The following is a 24,695-nucleotide window of genomic DNA, read 5'->3' as shown; positions in this document are numbered from 1 at the left end:
ATGTAGTAGGTCTTGTAATAGAGATAAAATTCAACATGTAGAGGCTTACTAGTAAATTCATGTGAAACAACTCATTAGTCTTTTGATTCCATCTCAGACATACATTAGTGTGTCCCAATTTACATATCAATGTGAACCTGTTGTTATGTAGATTAGGAAACCCACACTTTGATTGTTATGTAGATTAGTAAACTCATACTTTCATTGTTATGTAAATTAGTAAGCCCACACTTTGATTGATATGTAAAGTATGTAATCCCACACTTTAAGTGTAAATTTACATATTTTTACATGACAAGTTTTCAAATGAAGGCATAAATATTGTGCTGTACTAAAACAACATGTCGCAAACTGTCAGAATTTCAGGTCAGTGGTGACGACACAAAAACATTCAGATTGCTTCCCAAATACACTAATTTTATAATAGTTAGAACTGCTGGGCCCCTTCCAAACATGAGTATCATATTCATGGTTTTCAAAAATTACGTTAACACTATAACAGCGAAACAGGCAGTTTTCAAACCGTTAAAATTGATTCTCGACATAAATAGGCAGAAAATCCGTACAAAGGAATTGGTAAGGGCGAGTCGGCTGTCAGTCCTGTCAAAGAGGTTTTGATTATGGTATAAGTTTGACCTCACTTTGCAAGCTAGTCAGAGTGTGTAGTTTGTCATGTTCATGAGAAAATGCACATTTAAACAATTTTAGTATCTGCGATATTTTGAATTTTCCTTCAGTAATTTATTTCACTTAAGAGGTATAGCTGCAATAATTCAAAATGTTGCCATCGAGATGCATTAGATCCGTTTGTAGAAAGTAAATATCATCAAATATATATTATATTCATTTGCATGACAGTGGACTTCTGAAACGTGACAAACTTGAAACCTCAACTTTAAGGTCCCGAATGTATATTTAGTGACAATTAATTTTGTATTTACATGTATTTGGCAATGAGTACCCAAGTACAATTGTGATTGATTAATTAGAGTGAATTCTTAAAAAAGTTCATCCTTGGTGATTTAAAAAGAACTGAAGGTTAGAATGAAGCCAGAGCAAATGGAAGAGTTCTTTAATTGCTCAAATTTTGTGTTTCCATCAATAGCTTAGTCGTGAGTTTGTGAACACAAGGTCCTGTCCATCAGTTTTGCCTCGCTCCATGTGCTTCACAAACGACTTCATTTGTTATAGGGCACAAAGCGCCTGTGCTAATTATCCCTCCCTCAAGCTTGAAGGGTAGAGAAATAACAACTCATTACAACCAGGAAATAGAGCGTAAAACGACAGCGAAGTTTGTTTCGTACATTCAGTGTATCTATGCATTGCAATTGATTTATGCACGTTGGCCAACTGTATCCCTGTGTACTTTTTGCTATGTCATTTACACTTGGTTGACAGAGAGCGAATGATGATGTGACCTCTGCAAAGCTACGAAATCTTCAGCTTTATTAGTTTACTTGTAAGACAGACCATGTAATTTCCTTTCAAATGTCACAACAGCAAGGCAGTTTACAGATAGTAATAAAGCATAGGATCATTATTAGAAAAACTTGAAAGTCGTCTATAAGAGCCCAAAGTCTCAAATTTCTCAACATGGCCTCGATTGTTATGCGGTGATTCCAGTCTCAGGGGAGGGAGCATTTTAAGCAGTTTCACACACTTTTCATCTTGTGAAAATGAAAAGGTAATCAAGTGAATACACCCAATGATAGACAATTACAATTTTAAAATTCAACTTGTGTCACCGATCACTGATGATAGTCTCGGACTCTGAAGAGTTAGCATGGAGTCTGTAATTGTCGTTGATCTCGACTTCCAATTTACCTCAACCCTGGCTGACTGCATGGCTACAAAATTGTACATCTGAGTTCTTGTGAATCTTTTATATGTGAATAACACATTCTAATTGACTTTAAAGAACATTTGAATTACAAAAAGTAGTTAATTACCACTCCAATTTCAACACCTAAGTCATTCCAGTAGTCTTTTCGTCACTGTCAATATACATGTACCATATACTATGATATATGATATCATGGCAAACGTTATCATCATCACATATTAGGATACAAGTATTTTATGACTCATGTATCATAGAGCTTATTATTACATGAATAGATTTCAATCTGTCAAGTAGAATACAACATATTATACCTATGCATGAGCCAAATTGAACAAAAAATATGGAATATAAGCTCTGGTCGTTCTATGTCCCGACAATGTTATGTGCTTCAGTGTCACTGGCTATGAATATATTGAGTATTCATGTATAATATTGCGGGGTCTAGGGCTCACAGTCTTCACCCTTGAAGTAATTCTGCTGGAGGAAGGATAATCAATTAAATATAAACCAACATCAAAATATTACACTACGTTTTTGCCCCATAACAAGTTATTTTTTGTAAAATGCACAAACCACATTTAAGCTATTTGTATGTATGTATTTTATATTTCCACACCTTCAGGCTTTGTACATGTATAATAAATGGTAGTGGCATTTTGCCATAGTCCTTTGGAATTTTATATACTTAGTTTGCAAAATATATAGTATGTGCAGCTGATTCGTTTATGTTTAAGAACAGTGATATCTATGTACCAGGTCTTCATTTGCAAAATGGTTTCTGAAATAATTCAATATACTCAACCTACACTAGATTGAACCGATGAAATCTAGATCATCATTTTAACATTGTGACATTTTTGTAGAAAATAACCGTTACAACTTTATTAGAGTTATGGCAAGACACTGTCAGGCAAAGCTCTTTCACAAGGGGCCATTATTCAAATGTAGCCTACCCTTACCAAAATGAAATGTTAAAATGTATACTTAAAGTATACTTATTCTGTACTAAAACTATGCTTGTTCTATACTCCGCGTATGCTTTTTCAATGTCAAGTATATTACCAAATTTACTGTACCTGTGGAGATTCGATCCCCAAATACAGATAATTGACAGTGAAAAAAACACTAAGTTTGAATTCTAAAAGAAATTATTGATTATTCACCACACAAAGTCTACAACAGCTCAGTGTTATTTATCAGATTTCAGACTCTCATACTCTGATACTCAAGTTATATTGACAGCAACTATCAATTACAAATATAAAAGTAACAATTTGTTTGTAGATTTGAGTAGTTTGGCATAAGAAATGATTTTGTAGGAGTTTCACATTGGTGTTATTGAATATTGTGATTCTAATATAATGATCTGAAGGAGCTACCATGTCGATCGAAAGGCATCTGTTTACCAACCAATTGATGTTATCGATGAAATTTTTCTAGACTGTTTGATGTTGTTGAGATGGTCATGATGATGTGGTTTTCAGACTTTGAAAATTGACTCAGTCTGTTTCTGAGACATCAATACCAATTTTGCAAAATCTGAAAGACATTATTCCACACTACAGCACAGGATTTATTTTCTGTGCATATGTCATAATAATGTGTGTGGTATGTCATAGAAAGGTGCCTTCTATGTCATGATCCTGTGTGTTCTCTCTCATGAAAGTGTGTGCTCTTTGTCATGAAAGTGCATATTCTTATATGTAGGTCATGACAATACGTGTTCCGTGTCATGACAATGCGTGTTCTTTGCCATGAAAGTGTGTCTATTGGTGATATGTTGGCAAATGTACAATGACGGACGTAGTGAGTGACAGTTGAAATATTAAATCTTTGAATGGAAAGTCTTTCCATTGTACGTTTCGACAAGTAATTTTAGAAATTCATGACATAGCCATCATTGATCGAGACTTTCTTTAATTGCAACAAGTCATTTTGACACTCACTTCCTCATATATTGTCTAAATATCAGATGTCATGAACAGAACTAGGTGCATACAAACCTAAAAGTACATTGTTCACATAGTCTGTATCCTCTGTGGTTTGTTAAAGATGATAATTGCATGAAAGTAATAAAGAGTCTCATTTCCCAAGGCTTTGAATTGAAATATTCACTGAAAATGGTCAATTAAGCAGAGAATTATGGGAATTATGGAAATTAGCATTTATGCAATGGTCTAGCCTTGTACATATAAACTTGGTTATTTTGTATCTCTGATACAATGATATGCCTATCAGTGTGTGTGTGTGTGTGTGTGTGTGTGTGTGTGAGAGAGAGAGAGAGAGACAGACAGACAGAGACAGACAGAGACAGAGACTGACAGAATGGATGGATGGACAAATGGATGGATAGATAGATAGATACCAATTGATTGACAGATAGATAGATAGATAGATACCAATTGATAGATAGATAGATAGATAGATAGATAGATAGACAGACAGACAGACAGACAGACAGACAGACAGACAGACAGACAGACAGACAGGTAGATCAATTTATGATTTCAGTAAAATCTGAATTTTTCTCATTGTGAATGTATGAATTATGTCAAATCTCCATTACACTCATTATCATTGCTACATGAATTTTCCATTAAAGAAAATAGGAATCATCATATCCGACAATTGTCGCTAAACCATGCTAAATTACCTTAAATATGGTGGGAAAATTGTTCAATAATTACCGTCATTTCAGTCAAGGAGATAATAGCATTTCTAATATAGAATACATGTTGTGAGATTGGGGGAAAAAAAGATATTATGTGTAGATTTTCAAGTGGTGAAATTTGTCAGTGGTTTGATTGTGTACGACAGGCAATTTCCCTCCAATTTCCTGGTATGTGTATGTAAAGTTGATGAAGTGAAAAATCAACCAGCATTATCTTGTGTGGTTCAATGGCTAGCATAGGAAAATATATCAAAGTCATTGCACTGTGCTAACTTTACGCTCATCCCAGAAATCAACAACTTATTTTCCTACCCGTTTACATGAATACACACTGTTAAATCTATATTTTTTTCGTGCACCTAATACTTATCATTTCTTACCCGTTTCTATCCTTTGGTGACCAGTTTTTGTCCTGCCTATAAGGAAACACATCAAATTCATTTTATCATCATTATCGTAATAGTCATCCCAATGTAAGAATCACAACAGCCCAATCCTGCCCAACTGCATTATGTGGTCAATAGTTAATAGTTCTAAAACAGGTTCTGTATTTTTTCCAATACCAAATATGTAATGGTTTTATAACATACACGTATGATACATACTCAGTAATCCAGAAAAATACTTGGTTGCTCCTTTGTAAAGTTTTCATCCTTGATACTAGTATCAAATATTTTAAATGAACCATGTTGTTTGCTTTTCAGAGTGACCATGAGGTTACCAGATATTCCCTGTCACCATCATCAGAGTTACAGACAGTACTTCTCGCTACAAAAGAAAAACAAGTATATCGTCACTCCTTTCTAGCAATCTATATCATCTATGACACGTCCAACAAGTAAGTACAATTTGAAAAACTGTCATTCAGAATGATACAACAGTGGAAACCGAGGTTTCCCCAAACTAAGATAGAGACAAACTAAAACTATTGTTACAACATGTTGATGTAAACTATTGAATGGACCTTGGCACTTATAGTTATTGGGTGGCATATCTGATGGCTTCCGCATGATCTTGCTGTGTACATTTTGGGGGGGTTCCAATTTTCACAATATCTTGATTACAAGGTGATTATATCCACACTACAGAGGCACTGCTATCACCCACTAGTGTAAGCCATCATATTGCTCAACTTTCAGTTTGTATCTGTCTTAGTAAGCCAAAACCTTGTTTGCCACAGTGGTAATGTACTAATGTATTTTTGAGTGAAAAGTCATGCTATAGATAGGGATACATACATGGATTTGTATTCAAGCTAGGGAGTTTGGTTCACTAAGTTATTAAAGTAAGAATGAGGTTGTAGACCCCCTAGCATACTTTTAATCAATATCATCATAGTCATCGCTATTTTGGATTATTTATATTGGAATTTTAGCTAGGAAAATAAAAGAAAGAAAAAGGCTGATCCAATGTAAACCCTGATGACTCCACTGATATGATAGTATTAATCCAAAACCATAGGATACTAAATTGAATCAGTGATCAATACGATAACTAACATTCCAAGTTCCAACCACCAAGTTGAATTTGGCTTATTTGCATAATGTGTCAAAGTTCAAAGATGGGACAAAAAGACTTGCCGAGTATACAGTATCTGTGAAACTGCCTTTCCCCTTTACCATACAGAAAATGTATGCACGTACCTCTGCACCTCAAGCTCTGCATGCAGGGATTTAATAGACTATACTTACAAATTTCCGTTATTATTTTTAAAAAGTCTTGAAAAGTATGTAAATATCTGCTCAGTTTAGTCTGAGCTTCCCTAGTTCCAGGCTAGGATTTTATAGTATTTATCTCAAGGTACTCATGTGTTTAATATCTGATGACTGATCTTGCTTTTAATTCCTTCAGGTTGATATTATTTTGTGACTGAAGTTGTTGTAGTTGTTCAAGTCTACCATCAGTGTAAATTTTTGTGTGTGAATTATTTGTGTACATGTGTGTGAATAAGAGAACTGCAGCATTTTAGTTGAATTCTTTCTGGTTGATATTATTTGTTGATTGCTGTCATATTATATAGTGCATGTCCAAGTCCAACTTCAGTGTTTCTCACACACAAGTTCTTGTCTTCCACTTCTGATTGAGAAACAGACATGTTTCAAACAAATTACTTGACCTTCTTCAGTGTCTACTTAGATTTCATAGAATGATCCGAATTTGCTGGAGGTGTTGAGTATAAACTGGAGGTGTGAAAAGGTTAGCTTCAATATATGTAAATTCGGGTGTGAAAGTACTTGTCAGTTATGTATGTACATCTGATGTTCACCTTCTGTGTTTCTGTCTCTTTCAGAGAAAGAATGTTCCTGAACCCACCAGAGGTTCATGACCCAGAACAAGAGACGTACATACAATATGCAGCATGGTCCCCTCAAGGTGACTTGGTAAGATGAACCTTTTTAGTTACACATATATTGTATGCACATTATAAATCTAACTTTAAAAAGTTTGACACTGATGAATTCTATTCTCAGGTAAAATCAAGAAAAAGAATCGAGGTGACCATGTGAACGTGTGAAACAGGGCAGTTTTTTATAGCGATAATGTAAAAAAAATCTGTGTAGAATCCAATATGACCACCAAATATTGTATGAACTCAATGGGAAAATTAAACATTGTTGATTTTCTTGAAAGCAAGATGGTGAAACCCATAATATCTTAATTACTATTTCAAAAGGATCGGGAACAAGTTTTCATATGGCAAAGTTTGGGGAGAATTGAGATATTTTAAGACCGTTAATTTTCATGGAAATTGGTCCCCAAGGCAACTTCCTACCTCAAGAAAAGCTTTTAGATATTAACCCTACTTGAAAGAATTCCATCATTAGGATCTAGTGATAACATTAATTGCCGTCTGTCTTGACAAACACAGCTTGATCTAGGATAAATTAGACTGATAAAGTAATCACATTTTAGAAACTTTTAATGGAGCGACTCTGGGGCACTTGATTGTAATCGACCAGAAATTGAAGCAATTTATCAACAAATTTGATTGTCTTACTTAAGCCCAAAATATACAAAACTGGCAGTGCGATGGTTATTAACCATATATATAAAATCTACCTTTGTTCCACAACTTTAATGAATATATTTTCTAAATTTGTATTACATTGTACCAGGCTCGAAGCTTGAGGAATTTCCTCAAACTGTGTTTGCTTATGATTCTAGAATTTTCACATTTGCATTGGTTCACCCATACTTGTATTGTAGTCAGCCATATTTGCAGTTGGGTCAACCATGTTTGTACTGTAGTCGGCCATATCTGTATTGTAATGAACCATATTGCCATTTGAGCCAGCAATGTTCATATATTGTCATTAGCCACATTTGTATTTTAGTCAGCCATATTTGCATAAATCCAACATGTTTGCTTTGGCATCGGCCATATTTATGTCCATCAGCCATATTTGTAAATTGTATGATGAAAAACAGTACTGCCAATTTCAAGTGTGTGTCATAGGCAACCATGGTCATACCAGTGAATCAAAACATTTTAAATATACAGATTGAGATTTCTAATCACAATGTATGAAACTGTATAAATTGAGACTCCCTAAAATTTCCTTTAAAAATACACACTAAAGAATTAAACTGATAATGACTCCATTACTGAGAAGAAATGATTAATTACAATAACAGCTTAAGTCTGTTATAGCTGATTTCTGAAAATTGTCTTAAATGCAAAACTGAATGAAAAATGATTATAATATGCTAACATTTAAAGAATTCTGTATCATTTCAAAACTTCGAAAGAGCAGTTTGACGGATAAGTCATGGACAAAAAGTTTTACACTGACAAAGCCACAACATCTGTATGTTTCGTAAATTACCTTGGTAATACACCCCAGCACTTTCTGTAAGTGAAAGTTTAGCTGGAGATCGCTGTCAGTGATGAGGCAATTAAGACAAAATCAAGATACAGAAATGTAGGGAGTGTTTTTGGAAGTCTTTTTTGTCGTTCAGCAAAACGAGGAAGTCACGCAGACAATAATCAGCTAGGAAATGAAGTAGATTGATATTTTGTCTTGTAATTTGATATCCAGGCTCATTTTCTTACTTATCTTGGAAATCAGGTGTGCGCCATTATGGAACGTAACGGAACACCTGCACCAAGAAAAGGAAAACTGTTAGTTTCTCAATAAAGTCACAAACTAGTAAATTCTTATCAGGAAAAATAGTAATTTGATACAGGAAAAATTGTTATTTGATACTTGCCATAATATCACAGTGTTGAAGATTGAAGGTTGAAGACTAGGTAACTAAGAGACGTTTTTAGCAAAAATAATCCGGCGGTTTTAGAATCATAGAGAGACATGCAACTGCATTAAAGCAAAGAAGAAGGGATTAGTGAAACCAAATCATCTCGATTTTGGATGAACATGTACATGAATGTGTCATTTTGATATCCAAATCTCATGCTTCCATGAAAGGAATATGAGACCAAGTCCATATCTAACGTTTATTTGTACACCAAGACATCATACCTTTATCATTGTGTATGTATAACCTTAATTGCAACAATGTGCCAAATTTTTAACAGAAAGTTCATCTAGACTTTAGAACATCAATAGAGAAAACACAGTCAGTGTATCAAACTTTCTGTTGTGTAAGTGAAAAATCAGCTACGTTTCACATAAACTCTGCAAATAAGGTAGACAGTCTGCTTGTTACTTATATCTGTTGTCTTGCTTTCTTCAAACTGAGACTGGAATTCTTAAACATTGGAAATAAGGCAAGCATCAAATCTGAACACTTTCAAGAACAAATTAAAGACACATCTGTTCAAACGTTCCATTGACCATTTTGTTGGCACTGTACAGGAGTAGTTTTGAAATCAGCCGGCATATGATAGAAAATTCTTTTTTGAGTGATTGCAGTAGGATTATGATTACTAGCAATTTGTGCAAATGAAAAATCAACTAAATTTAAAATCAGACTCAAAATGTTGCAGCTGTACCTTTTAGTATCAGTCCATAGTGACAGAATTTAGTGTTCTGTAGTCTTGGCATGCCCACTCACATTCAGTTCATCCGTTTGTTAGAACAACGTTGAAATTGTAAACATGAAAAAAATTTGTAATTTGCTCCAAGATTATTTCGAGAAAGTAAACATGTTTTAAATTTATACTGTTTGTAAAGGCAATGTCAATCACTTTACATATTAACAGTATAAAGAATACACAATTTGATCACCTAATTATTTTGTCAACAAAATGGAACATTTTTCAAATTTGTTTAAGAGAAAATGGTCACTTGCATGTGTATTTTAATGGTATAAAACAAATGGAAAATATAATCACTTTCATTGTATTGACCAAAAAATAAAACCAACTTTAAATTTATATTGTTTGGAAAGGCAATGTTTAATAAGTACATCAATAGTGCAATCACCTTAAATTATGACAAAAAAAACAGAGAGGATGAAAATTTCCTTTGGGTCTAAGAGCATCAACCAGACTTCTGTTTAATATGCCAAAGTATTGCATTTGAAGTTAAATCCTATCATTTAACAGAATGAATAATAATTTCAAAGTATATATATATATATATATATATATATATATATATATATATATATATATATATATATATACCTACTGATATTCTTAACATGAAGGGTTATGAACGTATTTCCTTTAGAGAATTGTAAGCAGACAGACATTATTCACCTAAATGCACCACTTGCTATTGCAAACATTCCAAGACCTGATTTGGTTTTGAATACGATGCCCTTACTACCCGTAGGGCAGTGTTTAGAGAATATAGTAGCATAGAAAACGAGGCATGAGTTCTGAAACGATGATACCTTGGAGAAGAGATAATGATGCCTTCAATGATGATTCATTAGATAAAAGGCCAGAGTTAGAGGAAAGTAGTCTCAGTGGATCAAGTTTGTTTGACGGAAATGCAAAGATGTTGATAAGTTCAATGGATTACGATCCTGCCCACCAGCCATGTGGCATCAAACTACATTTGTCCTATGTGATATGTTTGGGTTTGGAGGGGGAAAATGAAGGTTTCACCATTTTCTCAGTATGACAAGGAAAGTAATGATTCAGGTCATTAACAGCCATGTGGAGTTTAACTTCGTTTACTAGACCTCGTATGCATTTTGAGGATTTGCGTGACAGAAATACAAAGATGTAGATCATGATCCTGCCCACAGGCCATTTGAAGTCAAACTACATTTGTCTGATGTCCTTTGTTTTTAAGAGGGAATAGGGCAAAGGGAAGATTTTAGTGTTTCCTTTGACAGAAATACAAAGATGTTGATACGTTTTCATTGGATGATGATCCTGCCCACCAACCATGTGAAGTCAAACTAATTTGTCCGACATGATATGTTTGTATTGGGAGGGAGAATAGGAAGATTCCACCATTTTCTCACGAGTTCAAATAAAAGGCCAGAGTTACAGGAAAGTAGTCTTAGAGGATCAGGTTCCATTTGACACAAATGCAAAGATGTTGGTTTTTTTGGGAGTGGGAAGGGTTTTCACTATTTTGGAAAGTAGTAAAATTAGAAACAGAATAACATGAACTTATATGTTATATTTACTTTTCACAAGCCAAAGTGTTTCCCTCCACAACCACCTTCTAATGAACAAATACATGGCAAGTTTTTTTCAGATTTTATTCCTTTTCGAAAATGTACATTTTAGGAAAAACACTGCATACATAATATGGTTCTGTAGAAAAAAGCAAAACATACATTTCTGGTATCAATGAGTCTGATGCAAATGTGGCTTTAATAATTGTTACATGTAGTATGTGGTAGACATACTGTATACATGGAAATGTTTTGCTAGCTAAAGAATTATTTTCACTAATTTCATGGGGGGAAACAAAAACACCGAAATAATGTACCAGTCTAGAAATAAGAGAAAATTGGTCTTTGAGAACTAGCTGAAGACTGTGAAATCACAAAATTTTGTAGTAGTGAAAATATCTAGGTTTATAGTATATACAAATGTAGTACATGTATTAGCACCTGCAATCACTAAGTTTTAGGCTCCATTCTGTGACGTTTTCAAATAGAAAGGCTGAAAATCAATATAATTTTCATTTTAATGCATTTTCATGTGTTTACATGATAAACCAACAAATGTTTTTTGACCGTTTACACAAAACACCGAATATGGAACAATTAAAAAGATGCTATTGTACATATACACAAACATAGAAACACTGTTCAAACACATGTGTAAGTACATCATCGATGGGGTAAAATATGTGCATTTTTGAACTGTTGCGTTTTTTCAGTCATTTACACAATGCCGTTTTTGAATCTTTCCCTTATCACCCATTTATACTGACTTCAAAAACATATCATTTTCACAATGATCTACTTTCAGTAGCATTTTCAAATTGTTGCATTTTTATGTATGATTTTGTTGTCTCCATGTTGATGGTTACTATTAGGTGCAAGCTCAAAATCGTTTGAAAACAGCAGCATGTAAACGAGGCATTAGTATTTGCACATCAATTTATATTAAACATTGAAATACGTAACTTTGAACAAGTCAACTAAAACAAAGACATTTTCTTTTTCAAGGTGTTTGTATATGAAAATAACATTTACTATCAAGATATAACAGAAACGGAAGTAAGACAAGTTACAGCAGATGGTGTCCCAAACGTAATATTCCATGGCATACCTGATTGGCTGTATGAAGGTAAGTTTCACAAGCAATGTAGCCAATTAGCTGTATAGATTTTCAATCTTCGAGATGCATTACTTGTAATATCTTATCTGATTGGCTCTGGAGGAAATTTTCACTATCAGCATACCTGATTAGCTGCCAGATGTTATTTAAATAGTCATAATTTTTAATGTCTTATCTGATTGGCTGTATGGAGGTAAGCTCCACAAACAATACATGGATTATTGGTAAACCACCGCAATGCATCTAGCCAAAAGTTACATTTTAGCACCCAGACAAGTGTACATGTGGCTTAATGTAATTTTAAAAAACTCGCCAACTTTGAAATTCATAGATTCATCTACCAATATTTCGCTCTAACATTGCTGAAAAGTTTTGAGCCATTTTACAGTATGCTTGATCAATGAGAATATACTGGCTGTGAACCCCTAAAAAAGTTATCAGAGTATTTTTCTGTCTTCTTGATTGAATTCCATAACTTTAATTAGAATGCTGCCCGTAGTGCTTTTTCAAATTAGCAGAAAAATAGTCATTATATTCGGTAGATGCCTGCGGTGTCTTGAATCGTATATCTTGAGTAAAATTGATCTGGGGTTTTTTGAAAATAAAGGAGTGTCGGTTGTCTCGTGAATGCCTGTAGGCTGTCACTTGGTATTAAGATAACAAAATCAATTCAAGTCTAGTTGGTTTACTTAATATTTAAAGAAGCTGCCTTGGAATGTGAGATGTCAGTAGAATCAATAGACTCAATAATAGCTTGATACCCTATGTATGCCAACCTCAAGGCAAGAAATCTTAACTCTTTGTGTTTTATAGATACAACTTTATATCTATGCCTCACCTTCGCAGTTTATTAAAAAAGAAATCTCCGTGTAGCTGTTACAGCTTTCATAGCTAGTTATATATGTCAATCTCTAGACAAGAAAAACTAACTTTTTGGCTATGGACACGACTTTATATCGAAACCTTGATTTTCTGCTTTAAGAAATCTGTGTCAATCCCAAATAATAGTTGTGGCAGTTTTTCATAGCATGATGTATGTGAGCTTCAAGACTAGAAAACTAACTATTTGGCTACAGACACAACTTTATATCTAAACCTTGTTTTTGTGTTATAAGCAATCCGTTGATGCTAAAGTTAATAACTGTTACTGATTTCATAGCTTGATACCTTATTATGTGTATGTAAACCTCAGTGCAGGAAAAGCTAACTTTGTGTTTACAGACATAACTTTTATATCTTTTAAAGCCTTGCCTTTATGCTTTGAAGGTATGGTGTCTAATATTTAGGTGTTGAAAAACAGTTGTCATGGTGAGCAAAATTGACCCTGAACAACTGATAAAATGTTACATGGGATTAAAACATTAGGTAATCACTTAGTTTCAAGTTTTTATTTTTTACTGATTTTGTCTAAATTTTACTGATATATTTTAAAAACTCAATTTGATCTCAAAAAAAAACTTGAGATAAAATGTCCTCAGTTGAATAAAGTGATAGATAGCTGATGTTTCAGGTTTTAACTCTTCTATGAGCTTTTATTTCCCGCCAAATTTTAATCTACATTAAATTCCTTGGTAATTTTTGATGAATTTGTGATATTTTTGATGAAATAGTGAAGTATTATTGCCCTTGTAAAATTAGCATTGCAAAGTTTGTCTTTGAAAAATATTTAATCATTGCAAAAGTATCTGTCTTACAGATGAAAAAGAAATTTCATTTCAAGTGTAAATCCAATATGGTGCCACGTTGTTAGCAAGGGCTTGCAGACTACGTAGGTGGGGAAGTCTCCTTTGTGAAATCTAAAATCTGTTATAAATTAGATCTACCCATAATACCACTTTCCTTTCCATCTAATGAAAGGTAAAATCTTATTACTATCTGGTGTCGATAACAAGATTTGCAGCGCAAGTAGATCCAAAGAAGATTTTGTGTAAGATTTTTGGAAATCCTTTCAGCCGTAGGGGTGTGTATGTGTGGGTTGCATAGTATTGAAAATAATTGACAGTGTACAATTAAGTAGGACACTGCAATGTCACTGCCAGCTAGACAGGTGCAAAGCAATAGAAAGACTACTGATATTTCCCGTGTCATCAAAATGGAGGTTTTCGCTTTAAAAAATTTGAAAAATGATGATGCAAAATTTTGCTTTTCGTTGTTATCATAGTTTGTTATCAAAATTGAACTGTCATGTTGAACGTCGACTGAGCTCTCCGAAAAGTTTTGATATTCTTATGTCAAAGTTGACCAGACTTGTGCAGGTTTACACGATACCGATATAGAGGAAATGGGGGTGGGCCTCGAAGTTTGGAGATGCCAAATTGGCTGTTTTGTGGCCCCAAAACACTGGAAGAACATTGACGTTAAATCGTACAACCCATACTCAACGTGGACATATGGTAATGAGCTACTGTACAGGCTGGTGGCATGCCTCGTCGTCTGTGGTATCACCATAGCTGGAGGTAATCTAGTGGTTTTTTCTGTCGACTTTTCCTTCAATTGGTTGGAAACTACAAATAGGATATGCCTAGTACAAGATGCGAATACATGTATCCAGAATTTATCAACAATTTGTGAAAATTCGTTTCTGGCCAAAATGATTTCAGCCGACATAGCACACGACCAGGTGTCTGCATGTTATGGTATGTCAGCAATTGCTGGTTCTAAAGATGTCATTCATTCGGTTGGCAATCACTTTGTTTATCGATTACTACAACTATGTGGAGATATAGAGCTAAATCCTGGCCCAGAGAAGGATATCATCAAAGCCTTGGAGTCATTAAAGGCTGATCTTACAGGTGAAATCAAAAAGTCAAGTACCCAAATTAGAGAAGAACTTCTAGAACTGAAAACCACACAAAAACAACTGTCAGAGAACTATGCAAAGTTGAGTCAGGATCTTGTGTCAATCAAGGACTCTGTGAACAAGTTAAATGACGAAGTAAATGAGCTGAAAGAATCTCAGCACATCGCCGAATTAGACACTTGCGCCGTAAATGACAAACTTGACGAAGTTATCGACCGCCTAGAACAACTAGAGGACGACACCGACAAGTTAGAAGCTTTTTCAAGAAGGGACAATATAATATTTTATGGAATTGACGAGAATCAGAGCGAGTCCTTTGAGGCTTGTAAAGACAAAGTCATAAAGATTTTGAATCAAAATGTACGAAATAAGCAATGGCAAAGTAGAGATATTGTGCGTGCCCATCGTATTGCAGCACATTGGTCTGGAAAGCCGCGTCCCATGATAGCAAAATTCCATCATTGGGATGACAAGTTATTAGCACTAGGGGCACGGGAAGAGCTGAGGAAGGTGCACATTGGTATAGGCAATGACCTAACTAAACGCCAACGAAAAACTCTCGCCATGCACAAACGTGATGGCAAAACGGCGTACTATAAAAATGGAAAATTGGTCGTAACAGAAGGAAGAGCCACCTCAAGCACACAGCTAGTAGGAACTGAGACAGATGTCACCAAAAACCAGCAACAAATCGAGCAACAAACGCGCACGAAACAGAAACCAAGAACTAGACTCCAGAGCCGTATCAACTTGCAAGACTCGTTAACTTCTGAATAGGACATCGGCCGCGGCCCAATTTCATTCTTAACTTGGAATATCCAAGGTTTAAAGAATAAGTTCTTGTCATTCGACTTTGCTAACTTTATTTTGGAATTCGATATTATTTCTTTCGTCGAGACATGGGCGGGTGGAGAAAAACTTTTTGATGAATATTTTCCTGGATTTAAATCTTTTAGTTCAGTGCGACAGAGGAGATCAAATCGAGGTAGATATCCTGGTGGAGTATACACGATTGTTCGTAACAATTTAGTGGATAAGGTCCGTCGTATCAATTGTGATTTGCACGATTGTATATTTCTTTTAATTGAAGGTGTAGTATTTGGTCTAGAGAAAGATTTACTCTTATGTACTACATACATATCTCCTCAATACTCAACTATTTATGACTCCTTGTCAACCAGAAATGGTATTGAATTACTTGAAAATGAGTTGTTAAACATATTAGTAAAAATACCCGACGTGTACGTGGTTATCACGGGGGATCTGAATGCACGTACAGGTGTAGAACGTGACTTTATTATCGATGATGAAACTACGCATGTTATAGATGATACTGTCGTGTACGCTAAAGACCATTTTAATTTACCAAGGGTGTCAAAGGACAAAGAGTTAAATAGTTTTGGTCGTTCGCTTTTGTCTTTGTGTTATAGTTTTAATTTACATATTCTAAATGGTAGAACAGGTGAGGATGCAAATCAAGGTGAATTCACTTGCACCGCAAATGCAGGAACCAGTGTAGTTGATTACACTATTGTCTCGTCTCCACTTTTTGCTAAAATAAATTCTTTTTCTATCGTGTTAAGAACAGAATCAGACCATTTTCCAATGTCTTTCAGTATCGGATCAAACTGTCTAGCAAGTCAAAGGGCAAAGAAAGGCAGTTGTAACGTTGTCAAATGTGTTTGGTCCAGTAAGAAGTCGCTCTCTTTTTCAGAACACTTTAAGTACCAAGTTCGTACGACTAATTTAAATAGTATTATTGAAGATCCAGGTGCAGATCCCAGTAGTTTCTGTGATGAGTTAAGAGACACGTTTATGTCATCTGCTGCGCATTGTGGTATGATCAAACGTATATGTACGAACACTCGTCGACATAAACAACCTCCTTGGTACGACAACGAATGTCAAAGATTGAAAGAACATAAGTATGATATATTGAAACGTTTTCGACGCCAAAATGATACCACGTTACTTCATGAATACAAAGAAGCGAAACGGCATTTCAAAAACATTTTCCGTGATAAAAAGCGTAGTTATTTTGATTCGGTTAAATCATCACTAGAAACAAGCCTTCCCGATTCCAAATCCTTTTGGTGGACTTTGAAACGATTGATTTCTGTAAATCCAATATCAAATTATACAATTAGTTCTGAAGAATGGTTTGCATATTTTAGTAAATTATTTTCCCATGATCTTTCAAGTCAGGATGATTTTGCTATGTCTGACGAATTGAGCGAGATGTTAGATTCTTCAGATAATTATTCAGTTAACCTAGATATTGATTGGAACATATTAAACAGTCCTATTACTAACGAAGAAATTTTTGAAGCTATACGCAAGTTGAAACCAGGGAAATCAGCTGGACCTGATGGCATTCTAGGTGAATTTTTTAAATCTACTCAATATTTTTTTGTTCCCTACTTAAATGCCCTCTTCAATAAATTATTCGATACAGGAACCATCCCAAAGAACTGGTCTAAAGCAATTATTGTCCCTCTTCATAAAAAGGGTCCAACTGATTCTCCAGACAACTTTCGTGGTATAGCTTTGCTTAGTATTTTTAGCAAGCTTTTCACGTCAATTCTGAATAATCGTCTCATGTTCTGGTCGGAAGCACTTGGAAAGATAGATGAGGGACAAGCAGGTTTTAGACGAGGATATTCAACAGTTGATAACATATTTATTTTACAATCAGTCATACAGAAATACCTCTCCAGAAAGCGAGGCAAGTTCTACTGTGCTTTCGTCGACTTTTCCAAGGCTTTCGACACTGTTGAACGTAAACGATTGTGGTATGTCATTCTAAAGGGTGGTGTACGGGGTAAAATGTTTAATATACTCCATGCTATTTACAAGGATGTCAAATCACGTGTGCGTACCAAGGACAAACTAACTGATTACTTTGATTGCCCAATAGGGGTTCGACAAGGATGCATGCTAAGTCCGTTTCTGTTTTCTTTTTTCATTAATGAATTATCGACCAAACTTCATACTTGTGGCAGACGTGGTATACAACTCTTCCCGGATTTGGTGGAAATTTTCTGTTTATTATTTGCAGATGATATTGCACTTATTTCCGACTCAGTTATTGGTTTGCAATGTTTGTTTGATAACTTGAGTTCACATTGTAAGTTGTGGAAACTTTCTGTAAATTTAACAAAAACGAAAGTGGTTGTATTCAAAGCGGGTGGTAGACTATCAAAAACAGAGAAATGGTTTTTCGAAGGAAAACATGTTGAAGTAGTTTCATATTACAAGTATTTGGGGATTGTCTTTTCATGTCGTTTATGTTGGTCAACTGCAACAAAAACTTTGGCCCAACAAGCAAGGAAAGCTTTCTTTTCTGTAGCTAGGGCTGCAAGAAAGACAGGAATGTTACCTTTTGCAGTCTTTTTTAAAATTTTTGATACTAAGATTTTACCGATACTGACATATGGGTCAGAGGTATGGGGATTTCAGAGGCATGAATGCATTGAGAGAATTCAATACCTAGCCTGTCGTACATTTCTAGGAGTTTCCACTAATGCACCAAATGTAACAGTATTAGGCGAATGCGGTCGTTACCCAGTTTTCTTGTATACTGCCAAGCGTTGTATGAAATATTGGGCTAAAATTTTGAACATGCCATCATATAGATATCCGAAGAAATGTTACAATATGTTATACATTATTGAAGAATCCGGGGAAAGAGCCAGGAAAACTTGGGTAAATGACATAAAGAACCTTTTATTTACTTGTAATCTACATGAGTTTTGGGAATCTCAAACAGTGAGAAATGTTGATAAGTTTTTGTTTATATTTGTCGAGAAATTCAGAAAGGTTTTGTTTTCCCAATGGTACAGTGAAGTGTGTTCCCTTGATAAGTTGTCTTTGTATCGTGAGTACAAATTTTCTTTGGAGCCGGAAAGATACTTACGGTCAATCAACATTTCTAGTCATAGGCAAATGCTTGCTAGGTTTCGCTGTTCGTCACATTTCCTGCGCATAGAGACAGACAGAAAACACGGCATTGAAAGAAACCAGAGAATATGTTTATTGTGCGATTCAAATGAAGTCGAAGACGAATATCATTTTTTATTAGTATGTTCATTTTTCAATCATTATAGGGAAAAATATATTTCTAGATTTTACTTTGATCCTCCGTCTGTACAGAACTTTGTCGATTTACTTTCTTCTAACAATGTAGATACACTACAACGTCTCGCAGTATTCTTATTTCATGCCATGAAACTACATAAAGAAGTTAACAGTGTTATGTAACAGTTTCATTGCCTTTTCAATACTGCTTTACTGTAATATTGGTATATTGTATCTTTGGGCCGATGGCCTCTGAATACGGAATAAATAGACCACTTATCAAAATTGAGTTATTAAAATATGTCTGTCTTGTTTGAAAAATGTGAAAAATAAGGAACAAATATTGAGCCTTTCTTCTTCACTGAAATGTGGTCATTTCTAAATTTTTGTGTTTCTTCAGAGACAGAGATGGGTTTAGCAAACTATGAGAAGTGAGCTCTGTCAGAATAAGTTAGCAGTAGACATGACAGTGCATGATTCAATTTGCAATCAGCTGTTCAATATCTTGTGTCATTCAAATATCAATACTGTAGTGCCAAAGATAGTGTTATGCAAATATTTGTTCATAACATCAAAGTTTATGTAAATCAAATATCAGTTCTACCTCCAAAATCGATTTCAACTACCCAGTAGTTTTTGCACAGCTGTCAATTTTTGGCATGTTTTATTCTTGACATCAAAGCTTGCATTATTCAAATATCAGTTTTGTAATGCCAAAGCTTGTGTTATGCAAATATCTATCCTGTAATGTAAAAGTCTAATAATATGTAATTTAGTTCTGTAGCGTCGAAGCTTGTGTTGTTCAAATACCAATTCTGGAGAATCCAAAGTTGGAAAGGAAACGTCTTCTGTTGTTATAAAAATCCAATATGTCAGCCAACACAGCTGTAGGTATCAACAAATAAGAGCTGTAGGTTGATACATAAGCCCCATAAGTAATACAATAGCAGTCGTTTAGTAGGTGGCCTTTTTTTTTGGAATCCTCAAAATAAATCTATTTTCCTCCTGGCTAGAACAGGTAATGAAGCGGCTTCTTTTAATGCTAACCGACGAATTCAAATGAATAAAGATAAATATCTCCTCAATTTCTAGGGTTCTGAGTAGAAAACGGTGATAAGAATTTTCCCCCAAAGTCACAAGTAATTTGCCCGTACAGCTAGGATGCATCGAAGGGTATGATAGCTACAGTTTTGTAAGCGAGAACCCACTCAAAAAAAAAATTGCAAGGAAATTGAATTTTTCAATCACACCTTGTGTTGAAAACGTTCCCTGTAATATCTCTCTGAAATCTTGAAATCTAATTAAAGTCAGGTTACTGATCAACTCAAGAATTAATGAAATTCATGCAATTTTTTTCGACCATAAATTGAAAATTAGGTGTTAAAATTGTCTCCATGGATGTACAATACTCAATGCAGTATATATATCAAAAGTACAGATCTTTTCACTTCAGAATGACAATATTTTTGCTTGATGCCCAGGGAAGTCCTCAATTAGGTAGATTAAAATATTTCCCTTGATAAGAAGTCCTCCCTGGATAGTTACATAATATCCCAAAATCTTCGACTTCAATTTCAATTTTAATAAATGTAAACTAAACAAAACAGATGGTGCTCTCTTTGATTACATGTCTAGATATTTCATGTTTATTGACAAATCTTGAATGATTCAAAATATTGCTTTCTTGTTAAGATTTAAGAATAAAACTTTGTAATAGTTGATCAGTCCAAAACTTTAGAAATCCATTTTAAGCTCAGAATATCAAAACATGATTCTGTCATACTGTGTTTGTAACAGAGTATTAAATGCTTTCAACATTCTTCCCCTCAGCAGATATTTTGATCTGCTCAAAGATTTAATTGGCGTGACAAAATTTCAGCAGCAACATCAGTTTTTTAAACATCCTCATTCTAAAGTTTTGTCTTGCATAAGTGCATAAATTGGTTTTAATTGTGACTAAAATTTCAACAAACACGATGTCAAGTGCTTCCCTTTTGAATTTGTTGTCACACACCTTAAAGCTGGTTGTATTATGATAGTTTTGACGGACCAGAATTTCAAGTGTCTCACAATAGTTAACAAGACAGTGTACTAAACTGGTTGCATGTAATGAGACAGACTTGCACAATGTTACAATTATCCAAGTTGTTCTTAGTAGTGGGGAAAGAACAGAAGTAGTTTTAATGCTGTCTCTTCAGGAGTGTAAAGGTTTTATAGGTAAAGGAGCAAAAAGTGTCAAGTTTTAATTTCTGTGTCGTCAGAAATCTTAAAGTACATTAAGGTGAGGGCAAACCAGGTGATCTTAATTGCTATGTCTACCTAAGTGCTGAGATAAGTTTGTCAAGAAAAAAAGCTGTTAGCTTTTACAGACGAGGGATAATTAGTAACAACAAGCTTAGTCAAGAGCTGCTAAGAAAACCATTTCATCCAAACCATCCAGCATGTACGACAGGAAGTTTGTAGATACATGGAAAAAGATAAGATTCTTTATAAAATATCTCCTCTACCATGTTATTGTTAAACAGCCATTGCCTAGAACACGGTTTTCTGAGATTGTAAATTGTTCCACAAGAGTTTCCAGAAATCTAGAGAGAAAAAAATACTTTTATGAAATCTCCTCCACCATTTCATTGTAAAGCAACTGCTGCCAGGAATTTATTTTCATCAGGACTGTAATTGTTCCACATGAGGTTACAAAAACACAAAAAGGGTGAGATTTTTTAAGATCTCCTTTGCCAAGTAATTAGAAGACATTTGTTGCTTTGAATACTCTATTTCATCACGCCCATCAAAAGTGTTGCAGACTAAGATTTCAGAATCACACATAAACCAACTAAACCCTGATGTTTAGGAGTTGTAAAAGCTTTAATTCTTCACATAGCCGTGCAACAAATTTCAAAAGTATAAATTTAAGTCACTGTTGTTTGAACTATTATAGCCTGAAATACGATATACAAAATGTATTTTAACCACCAAAATCATGGTAATAGTTCATTTGACAACTGATTTTATTGGCATATTTGTCACATAAACAATCTAAAATATCAACATTTTGAAACTACAAAATATGATTTTTAAGTGACTTTTGTTTGCACAACTAAAACCTGGAAAAAAAATTTATCTGCAGAAATCATGTAAAAGTTCATTCGATAACTGACCTTATTGGCATTGTTACATGTATTTAAAGTCTTAGGCAAGAATTACCAGTAGGGGTATATCAATTGTACATCATTAACATCACTTCGAAAAACAGACCAAAGGCTTTATATACTAGGAGAGCTAGACTTGCTGACTCCGGCCTGCTTTGCTTTGTCTCTATAATGACTACATCGTCTAAAATTTTCATCATTTAACCTGAAGACGTAATCGTCAATATTTCATGGATTCTATAAATTTAAACGTACTCCATACTGGTGTACATGCGAGGATTTTAAAAAACCATTTCAAACTTTAAGCAATAAAAGATGAATTTTATTTTTAATGAACATGCACTGAAGGCTCTCAGTGGAAACTATTCAGGAACAGAAAATGTACAAATTCAAAATTTGTTAATTTTTGTTTAAAGTTATAAAACACAATTTTTTTATCTCATGGGAGTGATTTCAATGAAATCAAACCAGGACTACAAAGTTCTTGATCTGTAGTCTGCTAAAAGTAAATCGGGGTGATTTTGTAATTAGATTATTAAAAACTGTAATTAATTTATTAAAAATCAAAACCATAAGTTAGACCATATGCATATTTATCATGTAAACTTTGGCAGTGAATCTTCAGCTCAAACTACAAAGAATTTGGTATGTAAGTCAAAATCATACAACATTTATCGTAATATAAAATACATTTTACATGATTTTTTTGTAAAATTAAACTTTGAATTATAATTTCAAATTTTAGACTATAAATTAAGTTCTTGGTCTGTACTTTATTGTTAAAAGTCAAATGTCTATATAAGTACATTTACCGACAGATAAAATCATTTGTTGTAAAATTAAACTGCAGTTACTTTAAACTAGAATAATGAAATTCTTGATTATATATGACTGTACAAAGCACATTTATCAAAATGTAAAATTTAGATGATTTTTGTCAATAATTGTTAAACATTTGCTGTAGTTTGTCATAAGACAAAGTCAAATGTCACATTTATCAGAATCTAACATTTTGAATAATTTTGTCTTCAAATTACACTGCAAAACTCAGGGACTCGCCGACTATACAATTTGTAGTCAGCAGTTTGCAAATCATAGCTGTACTGCATTACATTATCAAAATGTTTATTTTAGATATTTTTGTCATAACTGCAGAAAATTGATAGATAAATAGCTAACATCATATCATATTTCCTTCAGAAAAAGAAATTGTCTCTGATTGTCATTGTACAAGCCAAATTATTCCGTGTCGTGATGTTTACTTTCTGGTAAACGGTATCATTTTTTGTACAGGTACAAGTTTGTACCATGAAAATTACTGCATCAAATTGAACCTGTACACTAAAGAGATGCTTGTTCAGTCATGAATTGGTGTAATTTTGGCTGCGGTACGACATCTACACACCAGTTTGGTTGAAGACATGTAATTGAAAGTACAATTGTGTTAACAACAGTAGAGATAATTAGAAACTGCCCGGGTATTGATGAATGGAACAAATAGATTGCACGAATAATGTGTAGCCTCAAGGAACGCTGATGAAGTTGCAACTCCACCTTACCACTCAGTGGATGATTAAAGGCAGCTATAATCGATCAGGAAATTATAGGTTTTGTTAAAAGATGCACGATCTATGCCATGATGAAAAATTCATGATATTGCACTGAGAAAGACGTCTGTAAAACGCCTCAGGTTTCCAGTCATGAACCCTCGTCACATATTCACAGATGCATGTATCAGGAAAGTTAGCCAACATTTTTTTTATTTTGTGTTTGATATTCAACTGTAACCTTTGTGGAACTTTCTGTATCAATTTTGGTATGATAGTTGTTGTAAATAGCTTGTGAATTTTATAATAGTAAATGTTGATGTTTATTTAACTGTGCTGAAAGTGCTTTACAATTATTACCCCTGGCACTTTCTCATCTCCCCAGGGAGCATACAATCCATTGCAACCTCTCTAAGCACATAGAATTAAGTATTCACATTGCAACCTCTATCCTACCAGGTCCCTAATTATACAGCTAGGTTGACTGAGGCACAAGAATGGTTGAAATCTTGCCCAAGGACCTAGCCATTCAGAAATGAATTATGGCGGCCAGGCTTGAACCTGCAACCTGCAGATTCCGAGCCAGCCACTCTGAGCATTCAACAATCATGACTACATATATGTGGGAAACATTAGCCATGAATACTATAAAAAGTTGACTTTTCTAAGCAAGTACTCCTTGTCTGTGTCAAATTCCACCTCAGAAGTTGAAATAAATTGAAATCATAGGATTAAGTTTCTGTTTAATCAACCCAGGGATTTTTGTTCAGGAACAGACTCAAATGAAAATATTGCAAACCTTGAATTTTTTTTTTTTTTTTGCAAACGACAAACTTTTGCTTCTTTTGCTGAGAATTAATGAAAACATATAATGATTAAAATGTATTCTGTACATAATTGGTTGTGTACCAGAGTCAATGTGTGCAAAAATTACAAATTTAAATTTCT

At 34.3% G+C, this 24,695-nt stretch overlaps 1 protein-coding gene across 6 annotated transcripts in view; it reads left to right on the top strand.

Moving 5' to 3' along the window:
* LOC144450724 (inactive dipeptidyl peptidase 10-like) overlaps positions 1 to 24,695 on the top strand; it is a 242,786-nt gene that overhangs the window by 201,009 nt on the left and 17,082 nt on the right. For all 6 annotated transcript variants that reach the window (XM_078141405.1, XM_078141404.1, XM_078141408.1 and 3 more), the window contains 3 exons: positions 5,219 to 5,352; positions 6,805 to 6,895; positions 12,063 to 12,183. In XM_078141405.1, coding sequence (XP_077997531.1) covers positions 5,219 to 5,352; positions 6,805 to 6,895; positions 12,063 to 12,183 — 346 coding nt within the window. The remainder of the gene's footprint in view (positions 1 to 5,218; positions 5,353 to 6,804; positions 6,896 to 12,062; positions 12,184 to 24,695) is intronic.

The sequence above is a fragment of the Glandiceps talaboti genome, chromosome 20 (assembly GCF_964340395.1).
Source record: "Glandiceps talaboti chromosome 20, keGlaTala1.1, whole genome shotgun sequence".
Classification (NCBI taxonomy): domain Eukaryota; kingdom Metazoa; phylum Hemichordata; class Enteropneusta; family Spengelidae; genus Glandiceps; species Glandiceps talaboti.
Note: the sequence above shows the minus strand (reverse complement) of the source record. Positions and strands in the feature narration are given on the sequence as shown.